We start from the raw sequence: 27,662 nt of genomic DNA, 5'->3' as shown, positions 1-27,662 counted from the left end.
CTCTCTCACACACACACACATTCTCTCTCTCTCACACACACACACACATTCTTTCTCTCCCTCTCTCTCTCTCTCTCTCTCTCACACACACACACACACACACACACATTCTCTCCCTCACACTCTCTCTCTCTCACATGGAAAAGAGCAGCTAGAACAAACTTCTAAATATCTCCTTTTGTGTTCCACTGAAAGTGTTTACGTCATGAGTGTGAGTAAATGATGACAGAGCTTTTATTTCGGGGGTGAACTATCCCCTTAACCATCTAGTCCTCAACATTGGCAATATGAAGTGTGTGTGGCGACACCTAATAGGCTGATAAGTTGAGCGCTGTCATTTGCTCATGAAGAGGATTGGACATCTGATGTGCTGCATGAACCATCATCATCCTCCAACCCACCAGCTGGGCCTGCGCTGCCATCTGTCACTACGTCACATTCTTTGGGCTGGGCTTTGGAGCTCCCCGATAGCGAGTCCATTTCAAACTCTGGCTCGGCTGAGGTTATCATTGGGGGAGTGTTTTTTGCTTGGGTTTCTTCCTCAGTGTCCAACTCAATCTGTGGTTCACTTTGCTCTAGCTCCACCTCTGCTGGGTTCTGATTGGCTGGTGGAGTGCCTTGGGTGGCGGCACCTGGAGCACTAATTGGCTGTAATTGGCTTTTGAGTTGCCCGTGGCACAGAGGACACGTCTCTTGTACGTACAGCCACTTCTTTAAGCAGGCAGCATGAAAAAAGTGGCTGCAAGGCGTGATGACAGCAGACTTCATGTCCTAAGGATGGAAGCAAGAAACAATGTTTAAAAAAAGGCAGCCAAGATAAGAAGAGAAACCATCAACATGTTGACAAACGAGTAATGGATACCGAGAGCCAATTCAGATTCGAATGGTAACGATTGGTTCAAGAATCAATTCCAAACAACTAGGACACAGTTTCAACAGCCCTTTTACCTGAAAGCAGATCGAACAGATGTCGTTATGTTGCTGGAGTTGTAATGAGGAAGCGGTGGGCATGTTCTGGATCTTGTGAACTGCATCTCTGCGCAACAGGAAGCTCTGCCAGCCCAGCTGGGCCCTTAGCCACACGTTATAGTAGGAGTGAACCAGGATGATGGTGGAGCCCATTACGGTCCATTCTCCGAACAGGGTCTCCGAAACCCCGTAGGCCACCACGCACACGGCCACCAGGAACTCCAGGAGTCGGTAGGTCCCGTTGACGATGTAGATGACTTCATCCATGTTCTCAACCGGAGCTTTACGAAACTCCTCCACCATGAAGAGGATGTAGATCAGAAGGGTGCCAAGAACCTGAGTGGAGTGGAATCCTTTTTTACTACATTATACATCATTTAATATACATGTTTATTATTTATTAAAAATTACTTTCTTTTTAGCACGTTAAAAATATTCAACAATTATCCAGCATCAGTTTCTCCCCTTCTTGGCCTCCTTTGGCTAGCGTTACAGTATACGAGGGGTCGGCAACCTCTTTGTCATGAAGTGCCATTTTTAAGTTTCCGAGTTTAATCACGGTCACCTCCACCCTCTCCTCCCATATGAATATTTTAAATATTCATAATGGCCCCCAAAGAAATAATTGCAGAACCGTTACATTTCTAACAAAATTTTTCATAAAATTGGTTTTAATTGTGTCAAAATCATCGTTTGTTTGTTTCAGGTTTAAATGAAGACTTTGAAGAACAGTTTTCCAATGGGCCCATTTACACCTGGTCATTTCAAGCTTTTTTACTCATCGGATAGCAATCCGTTTTGTTAAATCTGTTCCATTTACAACCAGATGAATTTTGTCCAGTTTCAACTTCAATGTGAAAAAAACCCCAGGTCTGATCAGAGTAAGCACATGAAGTGATCAGGTATGCATGCATCACAGTCCTTTTGATGTGTGTGGAATGTTTAATAGAACTTTATATACCGGATTGAATATCTACGAAATGTATAGCCTAAAACTATGTACAGTGGAGCAAGCTGTAAGCTGTCAGTCAGTAACTTGTGTGCGCGTGATGGCTGTGCGCTTTCATTGACTCGCACAGTTTAATTCTCACACTTTAATGGTATTAATAACTCCTAACTTACGGTGTTTGTTTTCCAATGCATGGTACGTCTTGGTTCGCTTTAAATGGTAACTTCTGTTGAGGTTCCAAGCGTACCGTACCGATTCTAAAATGTGACGTGAAAACACTACAGATCACTGATTGGTCAGAGAGAATTGTCACTACCAGCGTCATTGTATTTGCAAACACGAGACACCAAACCCGCTAGATTTAAATAGTCAGCAACAATAGCATTAGCCACCACAGTATTATTTGTTCACACTATTTTTTAAACGACTTAAAATAAACGTATGGACATATGACAGGAGTATTTCTGTGCCAAATACACTCCTTCAGGATTTGTATAACTGGTCTTTTATGACGTCATAAAGGGCGGAATTCCTTGTATTGGCAAGAGCGTGTGCACACAACCAGATGAAGAGCAAAAGTGCGCCCGTCAACATGCAAGTTTGGGTTACGCCTCCAGGAAAGACTCGGTACAGCGTATCTGTCTTTTATAAATCTGATAAAACTAAAGACTCTTCGGAGATATGAAGGATGCAACATAACTCTATAGATACTCAAGATAAACATGAGATTGGCAGAAACTGCATGTGTTATGTCCATCTACAAACTGCAGATCTGTATGCAGGTGCGAGGTACTTTATATGAATTAAATTCATACATCTCTCTCGCTTTTGCTCACATGCCAGCAATTCCCCCTCCGCATGCCAGTGTTGCCGACCCCTGCAGTATATGGTCACGCTACCTGGGTTCCACTCACCAGCCCTGGCGATGTGCGAGAGAGAGCGGCCGACCGAGGATGGTCTGCATGTATGCCTATTCTATGCCAATCAGCCAATCAATCATTCATTCAAGTGCTTTTAAAACATTCAAGGGCGATAAGACACAAAAAAGAACTCAATTCGGTATTGGCATTTGCATTTTTGTTCTATTGTATTTATGTTTTGTCGCTTGTAGTTTGCTTATTTGTTCTCAATAAAAAAAAAACCCTCAATCGCGATTCAGGGCTCGACATTAAGCCTTGTCATGTGCTTGTCCTTGTCCCGAGTAAAAAAAAAAAAGAAAAAAAAGAAAGATTTCTGGTGGCAGTGTTCGATCAGCTTTTAAATCTGCATATTTTTGATAATTACCCCAGGGCGTTATTTACTTTTATAAGGGACAAAACTTCTTACAATAATTAAATTATAATAAGACACTATAGGGCTGTTACCAATCAAATTAAATAGCAAAATTACAACTGCAATAAATCATAAAATTTAATAAAATAAGATTGTTTTAAATACACTTTGGAATATAAAAATAAGAAATGTTGATACTTTTAAACATAAAACCCTCAGTAGGTGGCAGCAAGTCACTTAATGAGCGAGTCATTGAATCATTCATTCAACCGATTCGTACAAAACACTAAATCATTTGTTTTGATTCTCTACGAAAGTCTCTCACAAAGAGACAAGCAACACGAGCCTCAACAGCGCGACCTTGTTAGCAGAAATACACTATCCATTATCAATCGATTTTCACACTAAATGTAATAAAATCAGAATCATTCTTGCGATTCGATGCTTGCCTAGTTTTTTTTTTATCACTGAAGTTTTAATCAGGCTAGTGTTGTCAAAAGTACCGACTTCGGAACCAAGTTGGTACTGAAAAAAAAAAAGAAAGTGTGACGCTTTGAGCACTGGTGAGTGGAGTCGTAAACTCCTCTGATTGGCCATTGTGCTCACATGCTCATCAAATAGGTCTGTGATTGGCTACAATGATCAATGCAAACACTCCCGTCTGTATCTGTGCAAGCGCTCGGTGAAGAGCGTCATTTATGTATAGTTACAACATGTTTTTGAAGCGCTGATCATTGTAGCCAATCACAGACATATTTGATAAGCGCGTGAGTACAATAGGCAATCAGAGGCGTTTACGACTCCGCTCAACAGCGCTCAAAGCATCATATTTTTTTAAATTTCAGTACCGACTTGGTACCTAAGTCTGTACTTTTCACAACACCAAATCAGGCTAATTGTACGGTAGGGCAAGTAAAATTCTCTTTCCCTTGCCCCTTCAAAAAATCCACTTGTCCCGGAAAAGTGGTAATGTCGAGCCCTATATACACAAATACATTTTATACATTATTTAGTTTTTTTTTTTTAAGTTCCATTTCTTTTTCCACACTTAAATTCCTTCCTTCATTGTGCTAAATATTCAAGAAAAGAAAAAAATCTAAATGTAATAATTTTCTCTGCCTCTGAAACAGTATTTACCTACACAGAAAAAATTCAAACACAATCTCCATCATTTATTTATTTTAAACATACAACCACAGCACTTGATCTACTAACAAAACCTGACACTGCAGTGATGTCTATGCGCTGTGATCAAGTGTTTATTTATACGTGTGTGTGAGGTGTGTGTACCTGCAGTGACGTGAGAATGCTGGAGGAGATGATTATGAGCAACCAGAAGTCCATGCGGAAGAACTGGCAGATCATGTAAGCCATATAAGCAGGGAAGATCAGCAGGAAAAGACACAGGCTCACTGCTCGGAAGTGCTTCCACAGACTCCTGGAAGAACAGAAGAAACAAGGAAAGCTCAAGACACAGGTCCTCAGACACACCCCCAGCAAGTACTCGAGAAGATTTTACTTCCTGATTAAAATCCTAATCAAAAAAAGATAACTGCAGCTTTTGCTGAGGCATGGAAGAGTTTGGCTCATGTTGTCGACGTGTAGAAAAGACGCTATTTTCTGCTCTGCGAAAGCAAATCCACTTTTCATGCATTTCCAAAGGATGAGGACTCCGGCTCGAATTGATACGGTAAAACCGAGGGCATCGTTGTTGTTCATATCACTGTGTATACAAGAGCTGAGGAAGGCTCTGGCACATTCTATTATTAGTTTGTAGTTAACAATATTGTTATGTTTAAGGACATTATGAAATTGAGATATTGTCAGTACTGTATGTATTAAATACAATCGCACCGGAAAATCCAATAGCAATCTTTCTCCATACTGATATCCCCATTTTGTCTGAAGATTCTGCAGTTCGTGGCATAATTCAGAGTTTTTAGTCACCCTTTTCATTGAAGTAAGTGTGTTATGACTTGGTACCTCCAATAGGTGGCAGCACACAACAGTGAATGTAATCCGGCAGGCAAACACATATGCTTTCGCACTCATGTTAGAGTATGGACACAACGGAGCAAAATGAAAGATTATAAAGGGCTACGTTTATTAGGCCTATACATTTTTCCTATATACATTTAGACTTTATTCAAGCTGTAAAACTAAAGGTCTCTTGCAGCATAGGGTGAAGTCGGTATTTACATATACATTTACATTAGTCCTAGCTGGCGCTGTGCTTCTCGTCCAGCGCGCAACAAATAATGTTTAGTATTGGGAAAAACTGCAGAGTGCAGACCTGCCAACCCTGGCTTGAACTACGGGTGAGTCATAGGTTCAAATAGTGCCTGCTTTTGTGTACCGGTAGCTGATTTTAGCTGTTAATGCGTTAGTCGCATTAACTTGCCCTAAATTCAACACGAGAGATTTTCTTCACACATAATGTGAGTTGCAGCAGACAAGTTTTACCGCACTCTTTTTGATTGAATCGAGCACGTCCTGCAGTTTAGCAAAAGTAGACTGTATTTTACGACAATCACTGATCTAGCTGATTGCATGTTAAAGGGCATATTGCAGGTTAATATATAACCTTGTATGAAAATACCATATGAAGAGTAAATGCATGATTAAAAACTGTTTTGCCAGACATAAGGGCACAAATTTAGTAGAAAACGTGACAGTTTCCTTGACCGTGTTGAAAAAACGCTTTTTTTTCCACCATCGCGTCATATTACGTCACATGGGGGAGTCGTTTGCCGGCTCTGCGTTCGCTCAGTGCAGAGTAGGCTGGTATTATGTTGAAGCGGTCGTGATTCAGTGTGTTTTCGGTGGTTATTGTATTTCAATTAATAATTATCGTGATAAATGACTGTGAATTATGGCCTGTCAGGACATCGAGTCCACAGGTTTCCGAACAAGATAAAGGACGGTGCTATCGTCCGTGTTTGTGTGCGTTTTGTGCAGGGTAGGAGACGGGACTTCGCTTCTGCGTCTGCTTTTAGCGTTCACTATAGACTGCATGATTATAATCCCGGCGATATGATGAGTTAACGTTACGTTATATGATGACGGCGATATGTGCACACTGTCCCAGCTCCTTCATCGGGTCGCCCGGTCTGCCGTCAGCATGTGGGTCGGCCACCGGTGGGAAACATGACGCTCACGGATCCGTCATAGATCACTTATTGTACATTTGTTTTACAAAATGTGCCTTGTCTTAATTTAATTCATTAACGTATCCTCCATAAACTTGTAATGTCTTGCAAGTCTGCAGCCGACACTTATTATTATTATTATATAATATATTATGTTCATTTTCAATCTGTACTCTGAATTTTAATGTTTGTGTTGGCTGTTTCTACATATAACATTTTTATACAGTAAGAAAGTTGTGATTGTGATTATTTTTTTATTCATTATCACCAAGTGGGGCCATTCAAAACCTTTATAATGTCCCTCTTTCTCTGGAAACTGTCTCCTAATGGCTGACACACACATGCAGGTAAGGGTCTAAATACTAGCTTTGCTATTGCCTGACACATAATTACAATATTGTGATCTGAGCATAGTGTTATACATATCGTCGGCTAACGTGAATACATCTATAAGCTAACACTGTTCTCTCACTGAGACCCCTGCCCTGTTCTCCTCACACCACAGCTCAATGCGTCTCCTCTGACCGTTGTTTTGTCTAATCCTGGCCTGTTTACTCTCTTGGCTTCATATCAGGCACATAATTATATGGCTGAGGTCCGTCATACGAGTAAACATTTAGGCTACAATTTCCACAGCGTCCGAACTGTCATTGCGATCCATTGCTTTCCTATTGTTTACTTTGACCGCTCTCCCTCATGCTACGTCAGTTCCGGTTTGGCGGTTTTCAAATGCGGAAGTAAAATTTTCTCACAAAAATGACTCCAGAAGCCTAAATAGCGTTTTATAAGTATATGTTTATATTTAAATCTAGTTCCTACATTATTGTTCTATACATTGGCGCACTGGGTACTCTAACATGCAATATGCCCTTTAAGTTTAGGCTTTTAGGGAGGAAAGAATGTACACTGCTGTGACGCAAGTAAATGCACTAAAATCACACAGCACTAGTTTCTTGCTGTCATTGGTGTATGGTTGTTATCGTTGCGATGTCTCTGCTCTACGTTACAAAGTTATTGTCCTTTTCAGACACCTAGTAGAACTGACAGAACGGTGAATGTAGTGAAGCAATTTTAGCTGTGCAAAGTGTGCACAGCTTTATATATAGAGCTGTTCAGATGATAGTAATTTTCTATTATCTGCTGATAATAGGAGCACCCTTTATTCTGTTCAGGCATGATGTACGGAACAAGAGTTGGGGCTCTTACTTGTCTCTGGAGGCCCCCAGTGCTAAAACTATGGGGTCAGCAATCTCCAGCATGGACTGCAGGATAGAGGCCACCACGATGAAGAGGATGATGCTGAGGAGGAAAGCTCTGTGAATGACCTGGAGCTCAATGAGACCGGTCTGAACAGCCAAGATCAGCAGAGTGATCCCCTCCGTCATGCCTCTGAAAACCAGAAGAGAAAGGCATTACTGGATACAAACTAGGGATGGGACGATACACTTAAACTCACGATACGATGCACCTCGATATGCCAGGGTCACGATACGATACGTCGCGATACGATATCAAAAAAGGAAAAAAATATTACTGTATAACAACAACTTATTTATTTTTGTTTCAGCTGCACACAGGGAAACACAAGGCCTTACTGGCCAAACACACACAACTGAAACGCGCTCACACACACACAACTGAAACGCGCTCAGACACACACACACAACTGAAACGCGCTCACACACACAAAACTGAAACGCGCTCACACACAACTGAAACGCGCTCACCGCTCACACACACACACACACACACACAACTGAAATGCTCACACACACACACACACAACTGAAATGCTCACACACACACAACTGAAACGCGCTCACACACACAACTGAAACGGGCTCACTCACACAATCTGTTTTGCACGCGGACTTGACGGAGGTAGAGTTGGTGAGTTACTCTATTGCCGTCTTTGTCTTTTTTTAATGAGAAAGCCAAAATACTGCCAGACATATATGACTTGTATCCAGGCGGAGCGTCCTCAATTTCGACCTCGTTTGACTCCATGGTCGGCTATTTGGGGGCAAGGCAGTTGGTGCTAATGATAATATTTGTTAGCTCGCTCTAGACTGCAGTGTTGTTGTTGCAGCGCTGTCTTGACGTGATGACGTACCGCAGCCGCACCGTTCCCCGGATATATATATTTTTTCATTTAGTTTTACCCTGCCAGCCTGTCACCATAGACTGTATGTCTTCCCCATATACACACACACACACATAATACACTAAATTATTTATATACTACGCAAATCATGCAGCAGTGCCATCTATCTTTATTTCGCGATCCATTTTTTTCGACCTCGATGCGTTTCGTCACGTTTTGTATCGCGATATTTTGTCAAACGATATTTCGTCCCATCCCTAATACAAACTAATCTATATACATGTCTGCAAAAATGTCATGTTTTGAAAAGGAGTATCGTAAGCCCAGGGCTCGAGACTAACGGCGTCCTATCATCCTGGGGACGATAGAAAATGTGTTTAGGACGAACAGAAATATTCTCCAGGACGCCTACAGGACGAAAGACATTTTTTGTATGCGTGTTCATTTATTACTAGCCTATTAGAGTAACTTACTTAGAAAATGGAAAAATTAACCGATCAAGCGCTGACTACACCGGAGCGTGTCTTCTCATGCTGTTACTATAGTTACTCTCACTAGCCAGCAACTTACGCGGAGACTTGTTTCGCGGTACATATTTCGCGCTGCATGTCTCATAAAACGTAAAAAAATGTAAACGTCTGGGAGAATGAGTAGAGCAGACATATAGATCTGAATAAGAGTGACGACGCAAAAAAAAAAGAGCGCTATTCGGTACGGTTTTCTGTGCGCACACACCCGACCCGAAGCGTGCAGCCATGCACATAGACACCTAACGTTATACAGCGCGCGAGTAGGCTACTGAATTGAACTCTTTTTCGTGCCTGAAAGGACAAATACACACTACATTATGTCGTAATGTCTGTTTTGGAGAGTATTCACGTAAACTATGTTGGTTGTATCGGATGTGCATCCGTGCAATTGGATCCGCATGTCATTGGACATGATCCGATGTCAAATAGTTTTTCAGGACGGTTCCAGGACGGAGGTGAAAAAAGTTAGTCTGGAGCCCTGGTAAGCCTATTTGGTTGTTTCTCACCTGTGCATGGCGTTGTCATTCATGAAAGCTCTGTAACCCTGCAGGTAGAACTTGCAGAGGGTGAGGACACCCAGCGCCACAAAAGAAACCGTGAAGACCAGCCCCAACAGTGAGTAAGGAGTACTACAGCACTCAGCGATACTGCAGAGAACACACACAACCACAAGCTAAACATTCACATAGGCTAGATATTATTAAATGGTGTTTTAGTCTTCTACTGCCCTAGTATCCAGTTTAGTTTATGATAAAGGTGCTGTTCTAAATCTTTGCTGCAATGCATTCAGGGTTATGTGTAGACGGTAAAGTGTGAAGCTAATGTCAGCTGTTAACTCACAACCAAATTAAAGAGATGGTTCAGCCAAAAATGTAGTCATCACTCACCCTCAAGTTGTTCCAAACCTGTATAAGTTTCTTTCTTCTGTTCAACATATAAGATATTTTAAAGGATGTTGGTAATCTAACAGTTGACGGTAGCCATCGACTTCCATAGAAGGAAAAAAATATATACTATGAAAGTCAATGGCTACCGTCAACTGACTGGTAACCAACATTCTTTAAAATATCTTATTTTGTGTTCAACAGAAGAAAGAACGTTTTTGAGTGAACAATCCCTTTTAACTCTCAAAAAAAATGCAGATAGTGACAACCGGAATTAGAATAAATGTAAATATGGAACCAAACTGAGCAACTATAACGTAATTAAACGCGCGAATCAACACGCTTCATTATGCGCTGTGGAAGAAAACCACAAGGAAAGAGGTATGAGCCTTGAATCATTCACGTTGCCAGATCTTGCTAAAAACCGCAAACAATAACATACCTATGATAAATCAAAATAAATCCAAATGCTTTATATTGAAAACAAGACCAAATTATGCTTTGGTTCTTGCAGAAGCTCATATTTGTGCTGCGTAACAGAATGAACCTCATTGGTCCTCGCACGTCAAGCGAACACGCTTGAGCTTCCGTTTACCACAACTGATGTGGTGAATGTTTAGATGTGAATAAAAGCCTAAATACAATCGAGTCTCTTCAGAAAATTTGGACTAAACCGCTCAATTCATATGAATTAGTTTTACAATTTCTTTAAGAACTTTAAGTGCCAGTTGTGTAGCTGTCAATGGATGGAAATAAATATCTTCATTTGTGTTCCAAAGACGAACAAAAGTCTTACGGGTTTGGAACGACAAGAGGGTGAGTAATTAATCACAGAACTTTCATTTTTGGGTAAATTACTCTTAAATTTGGTAAAATTGTGAATACCAAACACGTGAGGCGGCAGAACGTTGCTATGGTTACCACTGTCAATCATCATGATTTCGGGATTGAGTTGTGTTCACTATACACAAAGAATGATAATTTAGGGGGCACACTCCCATTTTAAAATGAGGGTGTCACTCCTGAAACTTTACAGTGTGTACGTGTCAATCAAGTAGGTGAACTATATGGTGCAGAGGCGCAGCAGTCAAACCTGGTGAGGAACAGGAAGAGCAGCCTCTCTCGGGAGGGCGGCTGGTCCCGTGTGCTGAAGTAGGTGTATATCTGCAGTGCGAACAGCACCAGCCAGAAGCACATGAAGAGAACAGGCAGAACCAGCTGATTCCACAGAGACATGCCCAGAGCCAGCAGACCATACACCTCCACCACCTACAGAGCACAGGAAACCAAGCGTTCAATGCATTTAATACATTTAAAATATTTAATTTTCAGAATGTTTGAATGTTTCAAATAGTACTTGTCATAGTATTCTGAAGCAAAGCTCCTATCACTACTAGCTTCATTGGCACTTACTCCACAGCACCTGCACACTTTTATAAAATGTAAAATATTTCAATTTAATAATTCATGGCTCTTTAGCCAAATAAAACATTTTCACTTCATCTCACCTTTGAGAATCGTCGAAAACATTTGGTTATGTCACACAAGTGAACATAAACAGTTGAGAAAGAAAGCAATTGACTATATATTGTTGAAGTTATTCAGACGGTAGCCTATTCACTGCCTTTTCTTTTTTGGAAAGCACACTTTCTGTATTAATCTTAAATTATGTTTTAGTGCATTCATATTATATTTATAAACTATTTAATTATCCAAACAATCACTAGTGATAATCTAATGAATTATTATTATATAAACAAACAAGATATCACAATTGCATAAATAATGCTATAAGTTTAATGTTTTAAAATAATTACAATAATGAATAGTAAAAAAAGGACAGATACTACAGAAGTACCGCCAGTAGGTGGCAGCAAATAACGGTCTTAAAAAGTGAGTCATTGGAGTCATTCATTTCAATGATTCGGTCAAACCGTTCATTAATTTACGAAGCAAGCAAATGAAGGTATGTATGAACGGGTTTATTAAATCACTTTTGCAAACGATTCGTTCAAAAACGTAGATTCGTTCCGAAACAAAACCCCACTGTGTGTTGCTAAGAAACATTCTGCTCTGGCCTTGTTTTTGTTGTGGAAATAGACAATATTTTGTCTAAAATGTAAGTCACTTGTTTAGTGAACTGTTGCAGAAAATCAATATCACATTTGTAATCTTGTTTATATAAGTAGCCTACTATTATATTACCATAGACAATGCATAAAGCACACCCCTAATTTCAAACAGGACTAAAGTCTCTGCCTAAGCCACGTTTACCCCACTAGTCTAGTTCAGTGAATGAATCGCTGAACGTGTGATTTACTGTGCATCACATCAGCGACTCATTTTGATATCCAATATCATTCAGAACTAAAAACTAGGGGGACTACGTGAAAGGAAAACAATTTGTCATGGGGATGCAAGAAGTTTCAACATTCAACATGAAACTAATTAATAAGACTTTACATATTGATTTGCTACCCTGTCCTGGGTTAATGCTGTCATGCATGCTGTAGTTTGCCATGCCAAGCCCTTACATACGCTATATCAAAATTATTAGTTTGCAATAGGGCTGCAACGATTAGTCGACATTGTCGACAACGTCGACAATAAAAAATTGTCGACAAATATCTTTGTTGTCGAGTAGTCGTTTGATCTCACGTGACCAATGTATGGGCCTGCAATATCGCATTTTGACCGCTACGACGCTGTAGCGCTAGAGTGTAATGCAGCCGTTAAATGCTTTTGCGGTAGAAGAAAAAACAGCGCGAATTACATAGACAGTAAATAAACGGCGAATTATGGCGGAGTGTAAACGAGTTCGGACCAGTAAGGTGTGGGAAAGTTTCACAAAACTGCCAACTAAAAATGCTGTCATGTGCAATAAAGGCTGAGCTTGCGTTTCACGGGAGCACAACATATGTTGGAGCACTTAAGAGAAAGCATCCCGGATCAAAAGGAGCCGGTGAGTGTTCAATCTCCAGGTGAAGCTAAGTTGTAAATTTTGTAAATCTCTTTATTAGAGAATGCAATACTACCATTAATAAAAGTGATAATATTAAAAATTATAATATAAATACAGTAATGTGATTATTTATTTTGCATAGAATAAAGCTTGATCGAGCTTGGGAGTCAGGGCTGTTTTTATTATTGTAACACTATTAGGTAAATACGTTAGCTATTACATTAATATAAACACAATTAACTAACATGAACAAAAATGTTAACAAAAATTAATAATGTTACAAATGTGCTGCTCATATTAGTTAGTTCATGTTAGTAACATTAATGTTTACAAATTAAACTGTTACCTTAGTGTGAATTGCTTCTAGATTTCAAACTAAACACCCAGTAAAGATGATGACTAAACAACAGTTTAATCACTAAGAGAGTTAAAATAAAATGTTTTTTCTTTGCAAAAACTATCTTTTCTTTGCATTCCTGCAACATCCACTCCAGCAGAACGGATCTTCTCAGCTGCAGGAAACATTTGCTCACAAAAAAGAGCAAGCTTGTCACGTGAACATGTTGATATGCTGACCTTCCTTCATTTTAATTCAGCACTTATTTGAAAATCCAAAAAAGCCAGTGCAGAAAGGACACTTGTTACTTACTGCTTTTCATTAAACTAACTGAACACTTGGATTTAGAAATAAAGCTCTTAATACTGCTGCCAAGAGATATTTACATTCAAACATATTTTTGTCTGCAATGCAGCTGATTTATTTTTGTTGACCTGTTTAGTTGGAGGTTCATTAAAGTTCATTAAAACACCATTTCAAAAGCTGAAGTGATTTTTTTTTTTTGTATAACTCAATGTTTTAACTTATTGAAAAGGCTGAATAATCATTCCAAACTTACTGATTAGTCGTCAATATAATCGACGATTAGTCGATTAATCGGTCCAATAATCGTTAGATTAATCGATTATCAAAATAATCGTTTGTTGCAGCCCTAGTTTGCAAGAATCAAAATTATTAGTTTGCAAGAATAAATATTAATAAGTTTAGGTACCTACATTCGCTGCAAACATTCAATCACTTAATTTTAAGCTCCTGCAAGTGCGAACCGCAAACACAAAAAAGCATCACTACGTCACAGCGTAATTCAAAATACTTCTCTCACGGGTCAAAACTCTGCGGTTCAGAACATATCGCCTTCTGCTAATAGCGTTTTGGATTAATTGGAAAATGTTTGTTCAATTAACAAGAGCATTAAAAAAAAAGATTTCCAGGACAACTGATGTTTTATCTAATTGTCCATGTTTTCCAGGACTGGAAAATTGTTCCTTATTTTTTCAGGATTTCCAAGATTTTTACTTTACTTAATATTACATTTCTTTTATGCATTTATGATCAAAATGCAGCTTTGGTAAGCATAAGACATTTTTTCATTTTATGTTTTTATATAATATTTCTATACAAATTTGATTTGACATAATGATTTACCTGCTGTGTGGAAATTTTATTTTTTGCACAACTATTTTTTAAAAAAGTTTTGAACACAATGCTTTTTCTTAATCGCATGCAGTTTCTTAGGATATGAGCCATGAGAAAAGTCCAGCACAGTCGTACCTGTACCAGCTCTCTGTAGGCCGTTTTGGCCAGATTGTAGGGCACCAGCAGGTTGGAGGCGATGAAGTAGAGCACCTCCAGACCGGTGAAGATCATAGCGAAGCGGTTGATGAAGACGATGGTCTCCAGGGGCACGAGGCACAGTCTAGCCACTAGGGGGAGCAGGTGTGCAGAAAACAGCCAGATCTGTTTGGTCTGCATGACGCAGGAACACAGCGTACACACCACAACCTGACCTGAGGGAGAGGATAGTCTTACTGAACAAACACGAACGTACAGAGAAAAATCACACTAACACACCTCAATGCTTCCTTTAAAATGCTACTTTCAATGTCTCTCCAATGTTGACATGGCAAATAAAAGATTCAATTTGACTTGAATGAATCTTTTTGTGCTACTTTGCTGCATCGCAAATAGTCACTGTAACGTCAGTTCCCACAATAGACTTGATTTACAAATGACGTTACCAAGAGTTTCTATTGCGATGCTGTTGCCAAAGGGGCGTAATATGTGTGCACTGTGTACAGTGGTGCCACTGACATGACATGTCACTTGACATGACTAATCATAAGAGCCAATGCCAACAGTTGTTCCATCTCTGATCTTCATTTAGCCGGCCCAGCAAACATTACAGATTTTGCCCATTAAGATTTTCCTTTCAAATTGTGCTTCATTTCGAGTGAAATGTGGAAACTACCCTGCAGTGCAGCTGTGTTTGTGAACTGTGCTTAACATATTCAAACTTCTATATAATATAGATTTTGTTTTCACAGGATTAATATTTGGATACTTCTTACAGAAGTAAATATCTGTATAAACACTACTTCTGCTGCCAATCTTTTCAACAAGACTTTTCCCAGGATTTTTGAAAAAGTATTCTCTGCAATCCTTTCAACCCGTTGTAATATTTTACAGTTTAAAAACTACTTAAAGGACAAGTTCGGTATTTTACACTTAAAGCCCTGTTTACAGATCGTATCTGATGAAATGGGACGGTTTAAAATTTGGACACATGCTCCTGTCCCGAGAATTTTAGGTTTATTTCGCTTCCCCCCCCCCCCACCCCCCACCCCCACAATGGTTGTCTATGTGCACTGGAACATTCCTTCCTAAAACACATTCAACTTTCGTTTACAAAGACGTGAAAGTCACCGAGTGGTCAGGGGTGTTCACTGGTATGCTCACTCAAAAATCACTGAAAAATATGAATTCCAACAGGTTTTATCGTAGTTTTTGTCCAACTCCATTGAGTTGTATTGGATTCGCTGTGTGAGGTACGGTATTACTCCGCCGCGGGAAACGGAAATGGGGTTGTTTGTATGCTTTTTGTAGTCTTATGCAGTCACGGACGCGGTATCGTAGGAACCACTGGAACCGCTATACAGTATTATTCAGGCGAAAGAGCTTTTTGGGCAATTTCTTTCGACCTCCAGCGAAGTCCTCATTAGTAAAATGTAGACCGCAGACACGGTGATCAGCTTTCTGCAGAACCTCAACAGGTGTGCTCACATCCAACCCCAGAAATTCTAGCCACAACTGTAGCCTTTCTGGATTGTTGAAAGGAAGTCTGTGACAACTTGTTTTGCCACGAATCTTCCCGCAATTCAGAACTGCATAAATTCGCCCCATTATTAGCTGTCTGTTACTAATGCTTTCAATGAAGACAGCGCTCTTCTGCTTCTTCTGTGTATATGCCTGTGGTTTGCTTGCAATTGGCAAAGGTGCATTATCGCCACCAACTGGGCTGGAGTGTCTGTTATTCAAGCTCTCAATGGAAGAATCACGGGTGTGACGCGTTTGGAAAAATAGGTCCACAGTTTTACAACTAATGGTAAAACACCTGTTGGAATGCATCTTTTTCAGTGATTTTTGAGTGAGCATATCAGTGAACACCCCGGACCACTCAGTGAGTTTCACATCTTTGTAAACAAAAGTTTAATGTGTTTTAGGAAGGAATATTCCAGTGCACAGACAACCATTGTAGAGGTGGGGGGGAAAGCGAAATAAACCTAAAATTCTCGGGACAGGAGCATGTGTCCAAATTTTAATCTTAACCGTTCTATTTCATCAGATACGATCTGTAAACAGGGCTTGAAGTGTAAAATACCGAACTTGTCCTTTAAGAATATTTCAGAAGAAAATCTATTATATATATTTATGTGACTTTCCATTACGTTTATGACTATTTCTGTCTTGCCCAAACATTCATTTAAAAAAATTCACGACAACTAATTTATGCCCAGTAAAATACTTCAGAGCTTGGTATAACTACAAATTTGACATTAATAGAATATTTGTGACTTTTCCAGGATTTTTTAAAATTGTATAGAAAATCGTAGTGCTTGCAAAGAAAATTAAAACGTATAATCTATTTAAGCTTCCTAATCTATTTAAGTCTATTATAGAAATTCAAATTAAGCCTACAAATCAAAATTTTAACTTCACTTATATTTCAAGGTTTTCAAGGAATTTGAAATAATAATTTCCAGGAACCCTGTAGAACTGTTTGTTTTTGCTGTAGCTGAAACCAGCAACATACACCGAAGCTCCTGCAGCTTTACAGAAGTACTGTTTTTGTGACGTCCATTACTTCCTAGACGTCTGAAAAACATTCCCAGATGAAGAACTGAACAGAAACACATTTGACTATTTCTGTTCTGTTCTGAGTGCTGCTCCCGTTTGAGCTTACTTACCTTTTAAACTGAAATTCTGCCTCATCTGTATACGCCTCCTCTAGAACCCATGTTAATAGAAGCTGATTTGGCAACTTTGTATTGGGTTTTACCACCTTGAGATGAAGCTTCACTTCCTTTAAAGCAGTGTAACCCCTCAGAAGTGAATTTAAGGCAGTTTTTCATGGAAAGGTTTTGTTGCTTGCCATTCCATTTCTAAATGCCTCATTAGTAAAACTAGAAGCATTTCACAGGGCCTCTATTCATTAGCAAATTGAGCACATTGAGATCTAGTTTCTTCTCTTTTAGGCTCTGTGCTATAGTTCAGCAGTCAGGTCTCTTTTACGGCAGGGGTGGGAACCGAAGTTCAGTAATACAACACCAGTTGTACTTGCCCCTAATAACGCTTCAAGAACAAACACAGCAGTGAAGAAGAGAACAAAATGGAGTAGTTGAAGGGATGTACCGATGAGTGCTGTGGTAAAGCGGTTCATAGACAGGGGCTCCAAGTAGAGGGGACCCTCGAAACCGGACTCCAGCTCTCCGCGCACGTAATCCCTGCAGGAACACCAGTCAGCATGAGAAGTACTAAACATGTCGAAATGTCGAAATCTGTTTTACTGGTTCTAAGTGGCATAGCAACTACATTTAAAGTGAGTGCGTGTACTTGAACTGCCAATATGGGGCGCATTTCAAAAGCAATGTCACATCTTGTGTTAGCATACAGTCATGCAGAAGACTGCTGTGAGCACAGACCTAGAAAGCTGGTGTCCAGCGAAGAGCAGGAGAGCTGTGAGCACGTAGAGGTAGAGCTGCACCAGGTGCTGCCGGGGTAAAGTCAACAACACCAGGCTGAGGATGTAACCTGAACAAAAGGGAGTCTCAATTACTGACACCAATAATCATATAAAGATATGTATTTGGATTAAAAAAAACAAAAAGTGCTTATGCAATTTTCCTTAAGTAAAACACAAAAATAAAGTTAGTTTGATTTTAAATTATCAATGACAATGACAAATAGCATCCACAATAAAGAAAAGTAGTTATATAGCATATGACAAGTTACAAACACACTCTTTGTACTCATGCTCTTTCATATGGTTTTGCAAAACTTTTATTAAAAAAAAATTAACTTTTATTTAAAGGCAAAATATGCAAGTTTGGCCGCTAGAGGTCGCTTATTCAAAACAAAGGCGTAGCTTAAGGCCGTGAATGAGAGTGGATTCGTGGGAGATGTCGTCTTCACCAACACAGCCGGTTGAAAGGAATCCGACAGGATTTATTAAATCATGTTCATGGATGAGCGAATGTATTCAAGTTTTACTAGCGTTACTGTGGTATGAAGCAGGGCGGGCCGAGAGCCGCGGGAGTGAATGCTAAAGTGCAATGCCTGCGATACACACCGGTCTCGAGTTATGCTTATGCTGAAGTCGGTCACTTCCGCTCTTTTCGTTGCGTATGTGAGGTAACGCATCGCTGTTTCACATGGTTAAAGCAATCATACTAAATGCATTTGAGTGTGTTGAAAGTATGTTATAACGTTACTCGTTATGCATTCCAGTGGCTGGTATGAGACACTTTCTGCACACTGCAGCAATCTAGATCCATATTAGAATAACAAATAAAAACTGGATGGCTCGTGTTGCTAAATGACATGCAATTTATTTTAAAATAAATAGGGTTAAATAAATGACATGGTCCATGTCCGGGTTTAAACTGCTGATTTCTCTGGATTTAAACATTGTTGGAAAAGTTTGGGATAAAGTAAGTACACAAGTCAACCAAATTGTTCTAGTGGTTTTTGGATATTTTACTCTAAAAATCTTACAATGTTGTGCCTTTAATTACTAAAATGTGGTGTGACCATCATGTAAAAAAGTATTAACATTTTCCTTACACATTAAATACATGCGAGTATGCATCGTACTCATTCTCAAAAGTTAACACTTTTACATTGATTTGTTATTTTTCATAAATAGCATTGTTTTGTGAATTTGCACGACACAACCTGGGTTTTACAACCTGAACTAATCTCGCCTTGAAGTCAAATGATCTGACATTTTAAGAGACTTCAGTTCTTATTGTGTCGTTTTCCCGCTGCATGTTGGTCTCACCACATGACTTTGTTTTGGTAGATGAAAGACAAATAATTTAACAAAACTTCCCAACTTCTTAATATCTTAGCTTAATACTAAAGGATTATGCCAAACTAAAGATTTTCCTTTCTTTTTTTTTTGCTTCATTATTAATTAAAGACAGTTGTATGACCTTACATTTTGTAAAAGTATTATTCAATGTGAGCATTTGCTATATTACAAAACAAGACTACATCTGTGTTATGAGATACTAACCAAATGAACTTGCTAACGCTGGTGATTATGAAACAGAATACCTAAAACAGTGAGATACAGCTCTGGTTTTTACTTACAATGCTGACTGAAAATGCTTAAGGATACAGTTACAGCAAAAGAAAAGGTATTGATTTCATTTAAATCCCATGGGATTAAACCGCAGTGTTCAACTCACAGAAAAAAAAAGCCTATAGCTATAAACCAGGAATAAACATTAGGGTCGATGACACTGGTGGTGGTGAGATCTGTATTGCAGTAGTGGTGTCTTCAACCCTGCCTGTTTAAAAGTGTCAGCAGTATCTGTAAGCCACACTAAACCTAAAAGACCGTTCAAGCCAACAGGAAGTTACATTAAACACCACAACAATTCATCTCCAGGGCTGGCTAGCACGTTCCACTGCAAATATCTTTAACTGAATGAAGAGCTCTGGGAAAGATTCTACCATAAAGCAAAACCTAATTTGTGTCTGGCTAGCAAACAATTGTCCTTCTTGTGGTCGTTTGTGTCCGCTGCACCAAAAATGCAGAGAATCCAGCCGATTCAAACCGGGTGAAATCTAATATACTGCATTGGACAGCTGGGTGAGCATCTAGCTTGCAAGGGATCATCCATGAAGCATTTTCTGATGCTTAGATCATTCCAGAAAGCGCAGTGTGAGAATGCTAGTCTAGCTCTGCGACATTAGTTAATAGGTGTGTGTGTGTGTGTGTGTGTGTGTGTGTGTGTGTGTGTGTGTGTGTGTGTGTGTTGGAAGCAGCTGTTCTCTCTATATTGACTTCACCTACCACAGAATGATTATGCAATTGTTTACTTGGGTATGAATTAGCGATTGAAAAAAATAAGCATAGCAATTCCCCATTTTTGGGTAGCCAATTATAAATCAGACTAGCCAAAACTCTACAAAGAAAACATTATAATTAGTATAATAATGAAATGTCATAAAATTTGTAACATTATTTGCATAAAATAAAAAAGACATACTCCACACATTGAACACTTCACAATAGGTTCACAATAAAGACAAAACACACCAATATTTGCCGAAGGATGAATGCACGCCTCTTTAGTTTCTACGGTTGTTTAGTGTTACGTCTTGTGCGTCGAGTCTACGAGGCACAAATCAGCATCACTGAAACCTGCTCGGCTGGATCGAGTGTCCAACACAGGTCGCCGCAAAGAGGCCGACCGTGAGGAGAGAAAGGTGTGACATATGTGTGCAACTGTTTAAACTTTAAGCCATATATGTTATCTGTAGAACTGGATCATACTGGCAGCGTTTTAAGCTGGGGGTCACAGAGACTCTGTGTTGTTGGTTTTAAGCAAACATTCTGTATCAAACTGCATCAGGTGGTGGAAGTGTGGCATCATGTCGATGGTAAAATGCACGATCGCATTTGACGCTGCAAATCACTTTCAGTGTGAAAAACCTTTAAGGTTTCCACTTAACTAACAATCCAGAAGAACAATAAACTAACACAGAGCAGTCCTTTGACATAAGCTCAATAAACTCATTGCATGCCTCAACTTCCAGGGAGCTAAGAAAAAGTGTTTAAGTGACATGTCATTTTAATTAGAGAATTACTTAAAGGAATTCACATCCTTGTCACTGGCCATTTAGCAGTTTGCACACTCAGAGATAGGGTGCTGGATAAATGGAGTAGTCAAAACTGTATTTGCAATGCAAAGTCAACAGGCAGCCGGATAAAATCAGACACCAGAATGTGCTATTAAGCGTTCAACAACTCATTCGTTTCATTCTAGATGAAACCGCTGCTGGACATGACGCCTGCTACAGCACATGATCGAGTGTACAATGTGTTTCTGCTCATCTACTCAATTCATGAAACTTGCGTTGTTGAAATTAAACCATTTAATGACGGCTGTCATACCTTGTTTTCAAGACAAATTACTTCAACATTAAATAAGACATCATTAATAGGTCAAAATATAATGAATATGTGATATAATGCAAAATGCTGCTCTCCAGGGTTATTTTTCTAGCTAACTAACAAGTAGTGGCGGACCGATATTGATTTTTTAATGGATGATGCCAAGAGTTTACAGATCAGGGTGGCTGATATACACGATCACAAACTTTAATTTAAAGATGCATGCATGATAAAACGTCCTTTACGTTTCGTCAAGGGAGACTGTTTTAAGAACAGAAACAACGCGCTGTAAGAAACTTCGCTTAGCACACCATTATCTTTGTGTCCCTGCGGAGCACGTTTTCTCAGCAGCCGGCCTTATTTTTAATCAGACTGAGGAGCAACTTTCACCCAAACGTGTGAATATTCTTGTTGTTCTCAACATGAGCATGTGAAACAATACAAAAATACACTGTATTTGTAATTAAAAGCATTTGTAGACCTGTCTTCACAGAAACGTAAAGTTCTCCCTGATGTTTACCATTAACACAAAAGCTTAACGGTTTAACTCTTGAGAGAGAAGAAATTAAGACATAATTATTGTAATTTTAGTACTGTAGGATAAATTATTTGATGTACTTTTTTTGCAGTGCAGGTGTATTACAATTGATATAATTATAATTGTACATTCTATTATATATATATTATATTACATAATCCCCCTCAGAGCTATCGGGTCTGAGAAAACCGTTTAAATTTGATGCCTTAAATGCTCCGCCAATTTTTCAGAATGAAATAACGAAATATTTCAAGGTATTGTGGCGAATTACAGCATTTTGACGACATTACTGCATAGCTACACTCTTTATTCCATCTATAAAGAGTAAGAAAAAAAAGATCTAACTATGTAATTTGAGTATCCACCGCTTTTCTCTCTTTCCTCATTTTCTTTGACACAAACAAAACAGGCATCATGACACAGAACGGAGCTTAATTACAGCTTGCAGTTCGATAGTTTAATGACTGCTTGAATGACTAACAACCAAGACCGTTCCCATCATAAAAATCTTCCTGACTCTGCGTTTCCACTGGCCCATTACAAGACGACTCGAGCCAGAGTACAAACACTGCACTGGCACTCTGCTTTTCCTCAACAGAGAGCAGACAGCCAAGAAAACGAGCGCGCCCACACACACACACACACACGACATTAATGTATGTGGAACATCAGTATCACTAGCACAAACAGAAAACTAGCCATGAAGCTACACTTTAAAATTGCATTTTATGAAGAAAAGACACGGAAAACTCGCCCAGGTGTTGCTGCAATGGTATAATGGGTTGCCCACACACCAAGTGTAGATGTGACAGATCCATCTTTGACTGTGTTGCCTATTTGATCACATACCAGGTAAAATTATAAAGTTTGCACGACCCAAACGCTCCGCTCTCCAACCAGATATAAAAGCTGGTGTCGGTTAATAAAGACTTGACGGATGAACTCGCGACTCAATTGGATTGTGTCAAAAGACTTTTCAGTTTTATGAACGTCACCATCTTTGATATTACTGTCGCTTTGGTTTACTGATAAGAGAAAACGGGCTTGACTCCCGTCCTGAGCCAGTATTACAAATGCTATTGTAAGTTGCCATGTGAACGGGACATTTTGAGACTCACACCTGTAAGTAAATGCGGTTGTCAATCCCAAAAACTGACAGTGTGAATGTAGCCTGTAAGGTCTTGAATTTCTTGCGAACAGCATTTCCAGTTCAATGTCATTCAGTGTTTGATGTATAGACAGGGAGAGGTTTCTTGTTGTGTTTGTACATACCGACATAATGCAGGTACAGGGCTATATATTTGTACTGGAAGAGGGGGTTATTGTTGAGACTGCTTCTCTGGATCTTCTGGAAGAAGGAGCTGACGTCCCATCGGTACAGGACCTCTAGCAGCATGATGCTGGGGATCCGCAGACCCACGTTCAGAACCGCTTCCACACGGGTCTTCATGGCCATGACCAGCAGGGCACCAAACAGGCCTCGATTTCAACTGAGAGAAACAGTGGCTCAGTCAAGAAGATAAGCACAAAAATAATTTCAGATCGAAATATAAAGATAAACGTTCATAAACCAGAGAAGAAGAAAAAAAAGAGTATTGCATGCTCATCAAGGCTGTATTTATTTGATAAAAAATACAGTCAACATTAATATTGGGAAAGTTTAGTACCATTTAAAAGAACTGTTTCCTATTTTAATATATTTAAAGATGTAATTTATTCCTGTGATGTCAAAGCTGAATTTTCAGCATCATTACTCCAGTCTTTAGTGTCACATCATGAAAGGAATACTTTTATTTAGAAAGGACGTTTTAAAATGATAAAAAAACAAAGCCATTTATAGTTTCACAAAAGATTTCTATTTTAAATAAATGCTGTTCATTGAAATTTCAATTCATAAAATAATCTTGAAAAATGTATCACGGTTTCAAAAATAAATAAAATAATAATAATAAGCAACAAAAACCATTTCAACATTGATAATAATACCACGGTTCTTTATGAAACCATGGCAATACAATGTGAAGGAACGACACACCTACTTCTCTTATTACTTACCACAGGATGGAAAATCCACTACTTACATAACATGCTGCTTTAGTCAATAATATAGTAAAATAATTGTGCTGTAAAGAGAAAATCGTGTTGAATTTCGCATCTTTAAACTCACGTGGACTAGTTATAGTTACGCCTGACGTGTTAACCGTGTTTGAACTCTAGTAACCCCGACACATCAACAGTCACCCAGTTCAAAAAATAAAAAAAACAAAACGCTGGCGAAACACTGCATAGATAAACCTTATATAAACTAAATATTAAACTGATAATACAACGAGTACGTGTTTAAACGTAAACCTGAACAACAATGAATGACTTTCATTGGCTGTAGCGAGTTTGCGCTAACTAAAGGATATATGATTCGTTCAACTTTATATATAACCGATTCAGAGGTCTTAAAACATTAGCGAGTATCGTTTTTTGAGGTAACTTTAGTATGCAAGTTAGCATTTTATAATGATTATCTGCTCAGCTAACAGCATTACAGAACTGTGTCCGTTATCCCCTCACAAATGCTACGATAATTATAATATAAATAGACTTACATGTTGTTTAATCACTTCACGCGGTTAGATTTCGTCTTGGGCTGCGCCCCTGGGTGAATATAAACCATTTTTAGCTCAGACGTCTTGTTAGGCGTTCTCCGTTTGTACGGTCACATTACAAGCAGAAGAGAAGAAGCATCTAAATTCACTTACTCCATCAGGCAGCCATTACACACACCGTTTGAGTTTCCACTGCGCATGCGCAACTCTGAACACCGAGCCTTAGCCACTAGAGGGCGCTTATCTTACACCAATTCTACTATGGCGTAGGCTTGACAATAACGAATATTTTTTATTCACAAATACAGTAGAGATTAGACAAGAAATTGACGAGAAGAGAAGGGAGGAATTGGATCGAGGGCCGAAATCACATCTGAGTCTTCCGCGAGAGTTTCCAGATGAATACAGAGGCTGCTGCTACTGTCCAGTAACGTTACCATCTCTACGGATCCGACAAAGTTATGAATGTTAATTAATCATTGACGTTCTACGTAATCTTCTTGAAGCTTCGTGACTTAGTTAATATTCATGAGCCAAAGATCCGTAAATTTGCCTTCTCAATATTTGAATTCTCAACATCAGCAGACGATATAATATAATATTCACTAATGTGTTTCGACTCTGCTTTCATATTTTTCACCACTTAAAGGGATAGTTCACCCAAAAATGAAAATTCATGTTGTTCCAAACCTGTATGAGTTTCTTACTTCTGCTGTAGCCTAAGTATGGGAAATACTATGGAAGTTAAGGATGCCCATCAACTGTTAATGTTTGGTTACCCATATTCTTCTAAATATCTTATAGGCTACAGTAGCCAACCTGTCAAAAAATTTGTTTTTTAAAAGTTTTTAATAGGAGTCTCTTATGCTCATCAAGCCTGCCTTTATTTGATCAGAAATACAGAAAAAAACAGTAATCAGAAATGTTATTACAATAAAAAAAACGCCTAATGTTTTCTATTTTTCTATTTATAATTTATATATGTGATTCAGTGTCACATGATCCTTCAGAAATCATTCTATTTCTAATATGATGATTTGATACTCAGTTATTATCAATGTTGGAAACAGTTAACAACTTAATATTTGTTGGGGACCTGTATAGGCTACTTTTTTTCAGGATTCATTGGTGAATTTATTCAAAATAGACATCTTTGCTAAAAATATGAATCCCTTTTTATCAATTTAAAACAATTTTGCTGAATAAAAGTATTAATTTCTTAAAAAAATTACTGACCCCAAATTTTTTGAACGGTAGTGTACATTTACATTTAGTCATTTAGCAGACACTTTTATCAAAAGCGACTTACAAATGAGGACTAAAGCAATTAAGCGAATCATCATGAAGAGGCAAAAAAAAAAAACAGCAAGAAGTGCTCAAAATACAAAGTTCAGGCATTGCTCGGAGTAGCATAAGCCAGACAAGGGAGGATTAAAGGAAAAGGAAAGATTTTTATTTTTATTTTTTTATGTTAAGTGCTCATGAAGAGATGAGTTTTCAGTTGTCTTTTGAATGTTGTGTCAGGGATTCTGCATTCCGGACGAGGGAGGGGAGATCATTCAGCATGGAGCCGTGAATGAGAATGCTCTGGAGAGTGATTTTGTGGCTCTCTGTGATGGCACCACGAGCCGTCGCTCATTGACCCATAGGGATGTAGACTCGTAGGAGCGAGTGAAAGTAGGAGGGAGCTGAGCCTGTGGTCGATCTGTAAGCAAGCCTTAATGCCTTGAACTTGATGCGAGCAGCGAGTGGTAGCCAGTGCAGAGAGACGAACAGAGGAGTGACGTGGGCCCTTTTGGGCTCGTTGAAGACAAGACGGGCTGCAGCATTCTGGATCATTTGTAGAGGTTTAGTTGCACATGATGGAAGACCAGCAGAAGAGCATTGCAGTAGTCAAGAAATGACCAGGGCCTGCACGAGAAGTTGTGTTGCATGCTCAGTTAGGAAAGGCCTGATCTTCAGTGCAAACCTGCATGATCGAGCTGTCTAATGTGGTCAGCTGGTCATCAAATATTACTCCAAGATTTCTGACTGCCCTTGATGGGGTGATTGATGATGAATCTAGCTGGATAGTGAAGTCGTGCTGTAGAGACGGAGTGGCAGGGAGGACGAGAAGCTCAGTCTTTGCCAGGTTGAGCTGCAGGCGATGTTCCTTCATTAATGCCGAGATGTCCGCCAGACAGCTTGAGATACGGGCTGCTTGAAATGAGAGGTATAGAGCTGTGTGTCAACAGCATATGGTAAGAGAAACCATGTGCCACAGTGATGTGGTGTAGAGGGGTCCAAGAACTGAACCCTTACAAAAGATTTCTATTTTAAATAAAAGCTGTTCTTCTTTTAACTTTTTATTCATCAAAGAATCCTGAAAAAAAGTATCACAGGTTATAAAATAAAATTAAGCAGCACAACTGTTTCCAGCATTGATAATAAATAAGAATATTTGAATGAATTCTGAAGGATCATGTGACACTGAAGACTGAAGTAATGGTGCTGAAAATTCAGCTTTGCATCATGGAAATAAATTATATATTCAAAGTAGGCTATATTAAAATAGAAAACTTAAATTGTAATAATATTTCACAATATAATATTGATGTTTAGGCTATTAAATTAAATAAATGCAGGATTGATGAGCATAAGAGACTTCTTTCAAAAACATTAAAAATAGTAATTTTCCTAACTTTATTTATTTCATTCTTGTCCCATAGGCCTATTCACGCAAAGATGGAGCGTCCTTCTCCAGGACTCCTGTTCATTCTCAAAGCACAAGTAATGTTCAAGTCTCACGAATAATCATCGCCTGTAGGTGGCACTCGCGCACTAAACTGCTTCAAACAACACTCGCATTATTAGTATTTTATATTTGTTAGAAATAACATGATTTGATTATCCATAAATAACCTAATTGTCATCCATTATGTTAAGGCTTGCTGATTATGTAAATTTACGCTTGTTTTTTCCTCCTTCCATGTTTTTTATGTCAAAGATTTGGTCTATGTCCAATATAGATAATAATAAGATTAAGCATAATATAGGCCTAACTAATAGGCTATTACTTACAGCCCAATGAAAAACTAAAAGTAGCATAAGTCCCTTTTGGCCTTTGTGTTTAAACCATAGACTGTAAAAAATAAATAAATAATAGGTTTAAACTCGCTGCATGACGACGTTTTTGAGCGTTAC

The 27,662-nt window shown here is 38.9% G+C and overlaps 1 protein-coding gene across 2 annotated transcripts; it reads right to left on the bottom strand.

Moving 5' to 3' along the window:
• On the bottom strand, positions 1–24,758 carry rnf145b (ring finger protein 145b). Of its 2 annotated transcripts, XM_079586170.1 has the most exons (12): positions 24,633–24,719; positions 24,480–24,528; positions 23,152–23,369; positions 17,857–17,965; positions 17,567–17,658; positions 14,429–14,664; positions 10,951–11,126; positions 9,480–9,620; positions 7,546–7,728; positions 4,481–4,628; positions 949–1,305; positions 1–771 (listed from the first exon to the last, which is right to left on the bottom strand). In XM_079586170.1, exons 3-12 carry the CDS (start codon positions 23,333–23,335, stop codon positions 343–345), a joined length of 2,055 nt encoding a protein of 684 aa, XP_079442296.1. In that variant the 5' UTR covers positions 23,336–23,369; positions 24,480–24,528; positions 24,633–24,719; the 3' UTR covers positions 1–342. The 2 variants fall into 2 exon arrangements, with proteins under 2 accessions (XP_079442296.1, XP_079442297.1); XM_079586171.1 differs by lacking the exon at positions 24,480–24,528 and having other exon boundaries at positions 210–771; positions 24,633–24,758.
• Positions 24,759–27,662: the final 2,904 nt, after the last annotated feature.

Source organism: Phoxinus phoxinus (genome assembly GCF_949152265.1).
Source record: "Phoxinus phoxinus genome assembly, chromosome: 17".
NCBI lineage: Eukaryota > Metazoa > Chordata > Actinopteri > Cypriniformes > Leuciscidae > Phoxinus > Phoxinus phoxinus.
Note: the sequence above shows the minus strand (reverse complement) of the source record. Positions and strands in the feature narration are given on the sequence as shown.